The sequence below is a fragment of the Archocentrus centrarchus genome, chromosome 12 (assembly GCF_007364275.1).
Source record: "Archocentrus centrarchus isolate MPI-CPG fArcCen1 chromosome 12, fArcCen1, whole genome shotgun sequence".
Taxonomy (NCBI): Eukaryota; Metazoa; Chordata; class Actinopteri; order Cichliformes; family Cichlidae; genus Archocentrus; species Archocentrus centrarchus.
In genome coordinates, this window is record NC_044357.1 from 17,403,023 (window position 1) to 17,413,752 (window position 10,730).

Sequence of the window (10,730 nt, forward strand, 5' to 3'; positions counted from 1 at the left end):
TCGACACTATTACTGTCAATAAAACAGATAAATATCATATAAATGTCACGAGACGTGCAGGTAATGGACCAAATGAGATTTACATTACAAAAGACATGCTGTGGAAAGGAAAGTTTTAAGCCTAATCTTAAAAATAGAGAGAGGGTGTCTGTCTCCTGAATCCAAGCTGGGAGCTGGTTGCACAGAAGAGGGGCCTGAAAGCTGAAGGCTCTGCCTCCCATTCTACTCTTAAGTATCCTAGGAACCACAAGTAAGCCAGCAGTCTGAGAGCGAAGTGCTCTGTTGGGGTGATATGGGACTATGAGGTCTTTAAGATAAGATGAGGCCTGATTATTCAAGACCTTGTATGTGAGGAGAAGGATTTTAAATTCTATTCTAGATTTAACAGGGAGCCAATGAAGAGAAGCCAATATAGGAGAAATCTTCTTTCTCTCTCTAGTCCCTGTCAGTACTCTAGCTGCAGCATTTGGGATCAGCTGAAGGCTTTTTGGGGAGAATACATGCAGGAACTGGTTTTTTAGGATCACTCTTAGACAGGATGTTTCTAATTTTAGGGATATTGTGCAAATCCAAGAAAGCAGTCCTACATATTTGTTTAATGTACACATTAACAGACATATCCTGGTCAAAAATGACTCCAAGATTTCTCACGGTGTTACTGGAGACCCAGGTAATAACACCCAGAATAAGAATCTGGTTAGACACCATGTTTCCAAGATTTGTAGGACTGAGCACAATAACTTCAGTTGTATTTGAATTTAGAAGCAGGAAATTAGAGTTCATCCAGGCCTTTATGTCTTTAAGACGTTCCTGCTGGATTGTATTTAAATTTGAGCTTTTATGCATTTATATGTGCCATTCAGACACTTTTTCCATGTATACATTTTTAAACTGCATCTACACTGTGTCTATCTGCATAGTTAAATACATAATTATTGATAGTGATAATGACTGAGTAGAACTGCTAAAGTAAATATGCAGATTAAGGAGACGTATAGAAATTATACTGACAAATGAAAATAAAAAAAGAAGAAAATTACAAAAAATTTCTGCAAGGAAACAAAAAAAACAGCGTGACAGGGAGAGAAGAAGACCCCACCCTGATGTGTATATGTATGTATTAAAAAAAAAAAAAAAAGCATAGCTCAGGGGGACGCCCGAGAAAGGCAGAACCTGTACGGTCTCAGAGAGCTTTTTTATTTTTAAATATTAAAAGTTTAGCACCACTGTTTTTCTCAAAGGAACTGAATCCACATTTACATGCAGGCTATTTTTGAAATATACTGAATATACAGCATTAAAATCAAAAGTTCTTTAAAAAAAAAAAACGAAGGGTTTCCAAAAATGCTGATCACTGTAGACACTTCTCTACACAAATGCCCATTAGTTCATGAGGTAATGCCCCCAAGGCTGTTATTCGCTTGCTTAATCATCATACTTTCATATACTGACACTGTCTCATAATAACACCGCTGTTGCATCGTCGCACATTCAAGTACAAATGAGAAACCCATCTTTTACTTATTAACTGTAAAGAAAGTAAGAATAAGCAGTTTGTCTGCCAGCACATGTCAATGATTGAACCCTCTTCAACCCCCCCCCCCCAAAAACAAGTCTGCATTGCTACAGCTTCCACATGCCGGGCTTTCAAAATTAAAATGTGGCTGATGTGGTTGAATTGAGGTCAGTTGTTGTTTCAACAATAAAATTATTATTATTATTACTGAGTTTGGTATATTTACCAACAGATGTCTGTGACATATTCTTGGCATCTGAAAAGATCTTCAATGCTGACTTATGGGAGAGAACCAACCAGGCCACCATCACCCAGAGCATTAAGAAACGCAAATGGGGTTGGACTGGCCCCACTCTACGCAAACCAGCAGAAGACATCACAAGGGTTCCTGGAGTGGAACCCACATGGAAAGAGAAAGGTGAGACCTAGAAAGACCTAATAAGGATGTTGTGGAATGGATGTGCAACTGACAAATCAGCTGCATGATGCTGTCATGTCAAAATGAACCAAAATCTCTGAGGAATGTTTCCAGCACCTTGTTGAATCTGTGCCACAAAGAATCAAAGGTGTAGCTAATAAAGTGTGCGGGTGACACATGACCTCTGACCTGCTTGTTCATTATGATGAACAAGAGTCTACTCCACAGAAAACAACTGAAGTATCAGTTCCTTCTTCTGGATGAGACCATGAATAGAGAGAAATGGGTACAAAAACTCATGAAGAATTTATTTCCCAGCAATCTTTATTCATTCAAATAGTTTAAAAATATATTTTCACACACGCACTGAAATAAATATTTCACATTTCATTAGTCAGCGCCACTGCTGTAGCATACAAATGATAATCAAAGAAAACACACACACAAAACAGGAAAAACAAATATCACTCCTAGCAGATTAGGCATTAAATGACAAAATAAAGACACTTTAAAAAGCAGTGCATTTTCCAGTGCTGTCATCATGACTGCAACAATAAGTGCTCCAAAAAAAAAAAAAGAAAAAGAGAGATGTACCGGCCTTGGAGTCTAACAGTTTGATTGTTTTGTTCTATTTAGGCTCAATTCTGGACCCACAGATTGAAGTAGTAAGTGCCATTACAGTACACACAGATAAGGCAAACCTGATCAAATAATACAAAAAAATAATACAAAGCACCAAAAAAAATAGGTAGCTGAAACACATTAAATTGCCCTCTCAAAGCACAAAAAAACCACAAAAACCAAAGAAGAGAATAATACCCTTTTTCTACCCTCACATTTTTATGGCAGGCTTTATGCTAAAAGGACTGACAGCTGATAACAGCTATCTGTTACAGCTGATAGATCCTCCGGATCATCAGTGAATGCCCGTTTAAGTGCTACTGGTCACAGCAAAAAGTGAACTTGCTGTCATGAGTACCTTTTGTTAAAGGACTACAAAAAATATATATACCCATCATCTTAATGAGCAAAGGAGTTGATTGTTCAGCACTGTGATTAGCCTTTACAGAGATGATTTTACATACTGGCTTTGGCAACTTTGAAGGGTAATTTAAGTCATTTTTTCACCAACTTTTGCGTTCCAAAGACAAAAAAATAAAATAAAATAAAATACTGCAAATACTACAGAGAGGTAATTCACAATACCCAAATGGTAATTTCCAGTTTCCACAGATTTTCTGTCATTCTCACTTTTTATCAAGACATTTCATACAGTTGTACTGTACTGAACTTGGAAGGAATTGACAAGAAAACACAGCAGGAAAAAAAAAAAAATTCCCTGTTCACATAAACCAACAAGTAAGACTCAAAAGAATGCCTATTGATATTTTTACCAATACTTCTGTACAAAAACTACAATCGTAAACAATCATGAGAAAGCCCATTTATCACCCAAGTTTAGTCTACAAATACCAAAATAATCCACAGTTTCATGCAGTGATCTAATGGAGCACACTTTTTCTTTCCTTTAGGGGCTGATCTGCTGTGGCCAACAACAGACTCCACATATTCTCCTTTAATGCATGCAATGACTGGCATGATGTGTTCATATATTTTCATTTGGAAAGTTAAACTACAGTGAAAGGTGTCAGACATGTCTTACACAGGCTGTGCAGCTGCTCTAACCCACAACATGGACTTCAAATTGGGGAGATATTCTGCAAGTGGCATGCACAGGTGAGTTGAACAGTGCAGCCCAGGCTGTACACCCAGGTAGGTTTTCTGACTACTATCCAATATCCTGGAAAGACGCAGTGAAAGCCACAAACCACCCATTACAGCCCCTTATTTCTACAGCGAGTACTCAGAAGTAACTTGTCATTAGTGATTGACAAGGTAGTGGTCACAAAAATATGGTTGTTGTTATTAATGTTGTGTTTTTAGTTTACATTACAGTTACTTGATCAGTTTCTCTTAGCTCCTGCTGGTCTGCGTCAGACAGGACTGGCTGTGTCTGTAGTGCATGATGTACACAGCGGTCTGATGCCACCAGTAAAACATAACCACCACAAGTATGTGCCACACCTGGTGGCTGGCACCCAGGTAGTTCAGCTGGCCTAGAAGAAGAGAAAATAAACATTGTAAGTCTAATGTCTGTATTAATTCTTATAATGTAGAAAGCCGTGTGACAAACAGATGAATATTTGTCATTAGAAAGCTAGTCAAACATGTGCAAGAAAACGAAAGTAGCCAGTGAGGAAGACAAACGCAGGACACACAATCACTACTCTGGCTGTCAGATTGTCCATGGTGCATTGTAAACACAATCAAACCAATCCAAAGTACAAAATGAGTGAATGTAAGTGCAGCCAACTTATGGTGTTATGGCTCTGAGGGCCACATGAATAGACCGGGGTCATTGTTAAAGTGACTTTACATTAAAACTAATGACACTGCTCACTGGTGAACAGAAATTCTGCTCAAAAAAACAGAGTGTGTTTTATTATTTCTAGTCCACTAACAATTTCTCCCCCTACTGTACCCTCACCTACCCTCAGCTCGAGATAGTGACCAAAAGAATGAGATCGGAGATACAAGCTGCACAAACGAGCTTCCTCTGAAGGGTGACTGGGCTCAATGTTTTAGACGGGATGAGAAGTTCAGCCATTCGGGCAGGACTCAGAGTACAGTCGCTACTCCTCCACACTGAAAGGACCCAGTTAAGGTGGTTTGGGCATCTGACTCAGATCCCTCCTGGAAACCTCCAAGGTGAGGTATTCTGGGCATGTCCTACTGGGAAGTGGCCCCAGGGCAGAACCAGGACACACTGGAGAGATTCTCAGTTAGCTTGGGAACACCTTAGATGAGCTGGAGGCCGTGGATGGGGAGAGGGGTCCTGCTTCTCCACTTAGACCCCATGACCAGGGGCTAGATAAGTGGTAGAAAAAGGGATGGATGGATGGATAGAAGGAAGGAAACTGTACTTTCTAGTGGCCTTTAATATTTTTCAGAGAGGTTTATGGCTTCAGCTTACTGTAAAATTAAATATCTGAAATCTCATTAATACAGAAAAACATCCTGTATGTCCATTTGGTGGAGTATACAGTAACCTCTTAAGTCAGATCATCCATATTGTTATTTCCACATAAATTCGTCTTTCCCAGAGCAGCTTAATTTAGGATACTGTTTCCTTCTTAAGACATAAACTGCATAAGCTTGTCTGAAAAACACTGAAGTGAAATCTCAGATACACTGACATCTAGTGGTGATTTTTTTTTAATACAGCAGCTGCGTTTTAATCCACAGATGAAGACCAAACCATCGTTCTCAAGGACAGAGCAGTGGAGTTTAAGAGATCACGTGACTGGAATTATGAGCTTCATCTAAAGGGGCGTGCGCACTGTGAGATCTCAGCAATCTTATAACTTTATTGCAAGCCACACAGTGCGACGCGGTTGTAATAAACTTGGGTAGGTCTTCAGGAATTGTTTTTAGACCGTACTTTATCAAGATGAGTCCCACTTGGGTCTGTCGTGATAAAACAAACACGTTTCCACTGAAACAAACCAGATTTTCTTCTTTGCTGGAATCAAAAACTTTTTGTTTTGCATGTACATTTACTTTCCTCGATTCATGTAAGTTTGTGCCAGTGTCCGTTGAGCAGTGTGTCATTTCACGCTGCATTCCTGTTCTTCTGTTTGGTTTGTTGACATAGATCTAGCAGAAGCCACACTGTGAGAGGTCATCTTACATTCCTAATACTGCCAGATTAGTTCCTTATAGGCTTTCTTTGGTCACAAGAGTGTTAATGACAACTTTAACACTCTGTCACTCTGGATTAAAGACCCGCCCTTTTAGAGCTGCTTATTTCACCAGTATCTCATGTACTCTAACCTTCAGGTTCCAGGTGTGGTTGTTTATCATGAAAACATTTCCAATCATGATTTTATCAGTCTGCTTCTCCAACAACAATTCTTCGGTCCATTGGTGTGGCAAGGATAATTGGTCTTATTGTAATTTTGCACTTCTAATCACTGCATTGTAATGTGCATCATGTGAACCGGGGCTAACAGACTTAGAGTAACGAGATTTACTGCGGGAGAAGCCTTGGAGCAAGAACTTCATGTGCAAAATGATGATGAAAACAGCTTAACTGACGGAGAGGACCAGATTAACTCCTTTTTACATGAAAAATGTTGAAAAAATAATTAATAACATTGGAACATTTTAAAATATCTGTCAGAGATGAAGAAAAGATGTAAGTATGGAAGGCTGATATCAAAGTCTTCCATGCTGCATAGTCAAAAACATACAGACACAAATGTTACCATAGAGTCGCTTGAGGAAAGAGAGAAAAAACGAGCAAAACTCACCAGGGAAATATCGCTCAGGGATTTTGGTGATGTAGAACAGAAAGGCAGACCCAGCAATCAGGTACATTATTATAACTCGAGGAAGAAACAGCTGAAACAGAGTCAGGAGAAATTCAAGATCTACAGCGAACAGAAATATAATCACTCAGGAAACAGGTTTTAATAAAGCTCCAAAATAGCATATATAGCAGTAAACATGCTTGTTTCCTGACCTGTACAACATCGGAGGTGAAACCGCCATTGAGCCAGACCCAGTGGCAGGCAGGAACCGTGCCAACTCCTGCCACACAGCAGAAGATTGCCATCCGTATCCACCGCCAGTCATTGCTGAGGTAACGAGGGTGGACCTGAGCGCTGAAGACGGCCAGGATCAGGGACAGCACTGTCAGCAGGTAGACCTGCCGCCAAAACTGCAACCAGGGAGAGCAGCAGATCACATTACACACAGAGTAATCTGAGCACGAGGATCTTCAGTTTAATATCTTGAAAGAAAAGGGCAAATAATCACACACACTATACAACATAAATATGAACAAAAACAGCAATACCAATTAAAAGGCAACAACCCGCTGTTAAGGTTTTCTTACAGCATTACAGTAGAAAGCGTAGAAGATCCCAGGTACATAGCAGCCCAGGATGCCAACAGAAATGCCCGCGTAGTCCAACGCCAGCCAGCGGCGGCAAGTCTTCTCTGATCGGTGGCACGAGAACAGGTGATACCCCACTGAACATAACATGCAAACCTGGACCAAAGAACACAGCATCATTACACACAGGTAGCTGATATCCAAGAATTTTTACGCATGTCACAGTTGTTTCCATTAAGCAAATCACCTTACCTGAGAGGTAAGAGAGCAAAGTACATTACACCTACATAAGAATCACACTGACTAGTTATTTACTATATTAAAGGGATTTAAAATCCATTATGAGGTGCCCTAAAAACTACAACACAAACAATGCACAACTAACAATTAAAGTCCATTATCTGCCAACAGGAACTCTAAATGTCACAGGTACTTCTAATCTACACACCTGGGAAGGTGGAGCTGACCTGAGTGCATCTGTAGCAAGAAATGTAAAACCTATATAAATCAGTTTGTCAACCAATACCATAATGCTTCAGTCAGACTTGTGGAAACAACTTTAAAAGCACATATTTACAAACTACCAATTAACTAGATATTAGTGGAAGATGATAAACTACAGCAGCAGCACTGGAGGAATCCAGCCTGGTGAACTACAGCTACTTAAAAAAAAAAAAAGCAGTTCAAACTACTGAAAGAGATAAAATATTTGGAAACAGAAACATTACGCCAGGAAAAAAAATTATGACAAAAAATGCCCACTTGTTGAGAGGTCAGCCATAAATCACAATAAAAAAAAATAAAATACATAAAATAAAATATTCATGGGAAAATGCAAGAAATGTGAGCTTTGGCTTTGCACTGAGCAATGTCAAGCTGCCTGATGAATGCACTGCCCGGGCATGCCTTCACAGGAATCAAGCTGGATTTATAGTCCCGCATTAAATCCCTGCACAACCTTTGCTTTAGTGGGTGGTGTCATTGTTCGTATTCATACTTGTGAGGCGACGAGTGAAGCTGAGCTGGTTATGTTAGACTTGGAGCAAATAAACAATGAGCAGTCTTCACTTTTACTGAATGCAGGGAAGAAAAAGGCAATCAACTCAGGCTATAGACTGCTCATTAGGGCTATAACAATGACAAATATCTGCAGTCAAAGAATGCTACCTACACAGTAACAACCTATGAGATTTTGTTCAATGAATGTGCTAATCAATATACTCTGAGTTTACTACCAAGTGGACCAATCACCACTGCTGTGAACATGTAGGTACTTTTCTGCTGTGATATAATTGTAGCTTCAAGCTCGATTTATGGATCATGAAAGAAAAAAAATGGGGGGTTGCTTGTTGGTAACAAAGCAATGCTGAGATGCAAAAACAGAATTTCCTTTCACAGCTTGAGACGAGTGTCGAGGTGATTTGTGACAGAAGGATAGCAGCACAAGTGAAAGGGAAGGTTTACAAGACGGTAGTGAGACCTGCTAGGATGTATAGTTTGGAGACAGTGGCACTGACAAAAGTAAAGGAGGCAGAGCTGGAGGTGTCAGAGTTGAAGATGTTAAGACTTTCACCTGAATTTGACCAGAATGGACAAGATATGAGTTTATCAGAGGAACAGCTCAGGTTGACTGCTTTAGAGACAAAGTTAAAGAGGCGAGGCTGAGATGGTTTAAACATGTGCAGAGGAGGGATAGTGGATATAATAGACAAATGCTGCTGAATATAGAGCTTTCAGGTAGGAGGAAAAGAGGAAGACCACAGAGAAAGTTTGTGGATGTAGTGAAGGAGGACATGCAGAGGGTTGGTGGAACAGAGGAGGACGACTGGGACAGGGTGAGATGGAGGTGGATGATAAGCTGTGCTGACCCCTAAAGGGGTCAGCTGAAAAAAAGAGAAACTCAAAAGTGCAGTTTTGGTTGATAGCTATACAAACAATGACCAAAAAAACCCAAAAAAAACGAACTACTTGAATTTCTATGAAAACATGAATGTAGTCAAACTAGTAGCAGACTACTAGTTTAGACAGCACTCATTTTATTGTTTAAACAACAACCAAAGACTCTCCCTGTGTCCACCCAGCCTTTCTTTAGTGTGTATTTTCAGCATGACAAATCTGAGGTGCAGCTCACAGATGTCTTGCAATAATAAAAGAATTATAAAGATAAAAGGTAGTGCAAGAACCAGCTTTTCAGCTCGCACACACACACATACAGCTGAATATACTGTACCTGAAAGCAGAAGAGTCCTATAGCGTAGATGACGTAGTCCTCTCTGTTCGCTCCTGAGGCCGGCAGGACAGACAAGAGGTCGTTGATGCCCAGAGAGAAGAACAGCAGAAAACCCAAAAGGTGGCTCCAGATATTCACCGTCTCATTGGACAGAATAAATATACTGCAAAAGAAACAAGGATGGATACTGTAAGGCATGGGATATTTGCATGTGAATGATTTATGTGAAAATGTATTAATTTATTCACATCATTTTTTTTTTTTAGCCTTCTGGCCTGTAGTGCTATTTATTTATATCCACAACCATTACATTTCAGCCAGGGGTGACACCATTAATGTCTGCTACCTGTCCACTAAATGATACACTCAGACATTGTTTGATAAAAGAGAAAATTGGAACAAAATTTGTGGATTTTTTTTTCTTTTTCTTTAAGCAGCACAGATTGAATACCATCTACTTCTATGCCAACAGAAAGCACTTTTTTTTTTTTTTTTTTTTTACAGCCAGATCCTGTAAAGCTGGGCAACTCAAAGGGTATAAATAGCAGTACAGGCCAGAGGTGAAATAAATAAATTTGATATTGTATTTCCAGCACCTCTTCAGGCAGAGTTTGGAGGGCAGGTGAGCCCTGTAACCATCTGTGATGTAGGGGTTTTCTTTGAGGAACAGGGGGATTTGTTCGTAGGTGTACAGTCGTATCCTCTGGGGTATCAGCACCGGCCAGTGCTGATAACTGCCCAACTCTATGTAGTGGGCAGTCTTCAGCAGCTTCTGGGGCATCTTCAGCAGCATCTTACTCAGGGCTCTTCTAGCGCTGTAAGGCAAGCTGGGGGAGGCTAAGGCTGCATAAGGAGAAAGGAAAAGGCAGAATTTTTAGGGTTGTGTGCTACACGGGAAAAACAAGTCCTTCTCCATCTGAAATCAGTGGTTATTATATCTGCAGGATCAGGGTAACTGCAGTTTCTTACGATATTCGTCTCCTTTACCTCTTTAAATGCTCTCATATCTCAGCGCCACATCCCCATTTCCATCCAAAGGCTTTCTACATCTCTTTCACTTTTTCATAAATCTTTTAAAACACCAAACTATACAGACGTCAAACGGTTTGTTATTGTCGGGCCACACTAGCTAACGTCAGTGCTAGTCCGCTAAAGTGACGTGAAACAAGGTTACAGAACTCACCATTAGTCCCACTCCGACTTTCGACGTCCCCGTTCATACAATTCAGCCATATCTGGATGGCTTTCAAACTGACACGACAATATAAAATATCACATTTTAGTTTATGTACACACACAAGCTAGAAAAACCTGTCTTTCCGCTTTTGGACGTTGATGGTAAACATGAGACGGCCCATTGCTGCCACCAGCTGGTGACTGGGGAGAATTGCACTTAGAAAAACCGCAAAATAAAATATAAAAATGTACAAATTTCCCAAGGTTTTTTTTTTTAACAAAGCAAGGGATTTTTAACAAAAAATTTTAAACATACTAGTTTTCTTTAGAAACAATTTTTTATTTTTATTTTCACACAATAACAGTATTATGTCAGTATTGTAAGCCTCCTGAAAAACTGACCTTTTTATATGCTTTGAGTTTGTAATGC

At 39.8% G+C, this 10,730-nt stretch overlaps 1 protein-coding gene across 1 annotated transcript; it reads right to left on the reverse strand.

Annotated features, from left to right (window-relative positions):
* Positions 1 to 2,253: 2,253 nt before the first annotated feature.
* On the reverse strand, positions 2,254 to 10,481 carry paqr3b (progestin and adipoQ receptor family member IIIb). The gene is made up of 7 exons (XM_030742614.1): positions 10,308 to 10,481; positions 9,721 to 9,967; positions 9,125 to 9,287; positions 6,895 to 7,050; positions 6,520 to 6,717; positions 6,308 to 6,398; positions 2,254 to 4,051 (listed from the first exon to the last, which is right to left on the reverse strand). The coding sequence occupies exons 1-7, from the start codon at positions 10,342 to 10,344 to the stop codon at positions 3,909 to 3,911; spliced, it is 1,035 nt and encodes a 344-aa protein (XP_030598474.1). The 5' UTR covers positions 10,345 to 10,481; the 3' UTR covers positions 2,254 to 3,908.
* Positions 10,482 to 10,730: the final 249 nt, after the last annotated feature.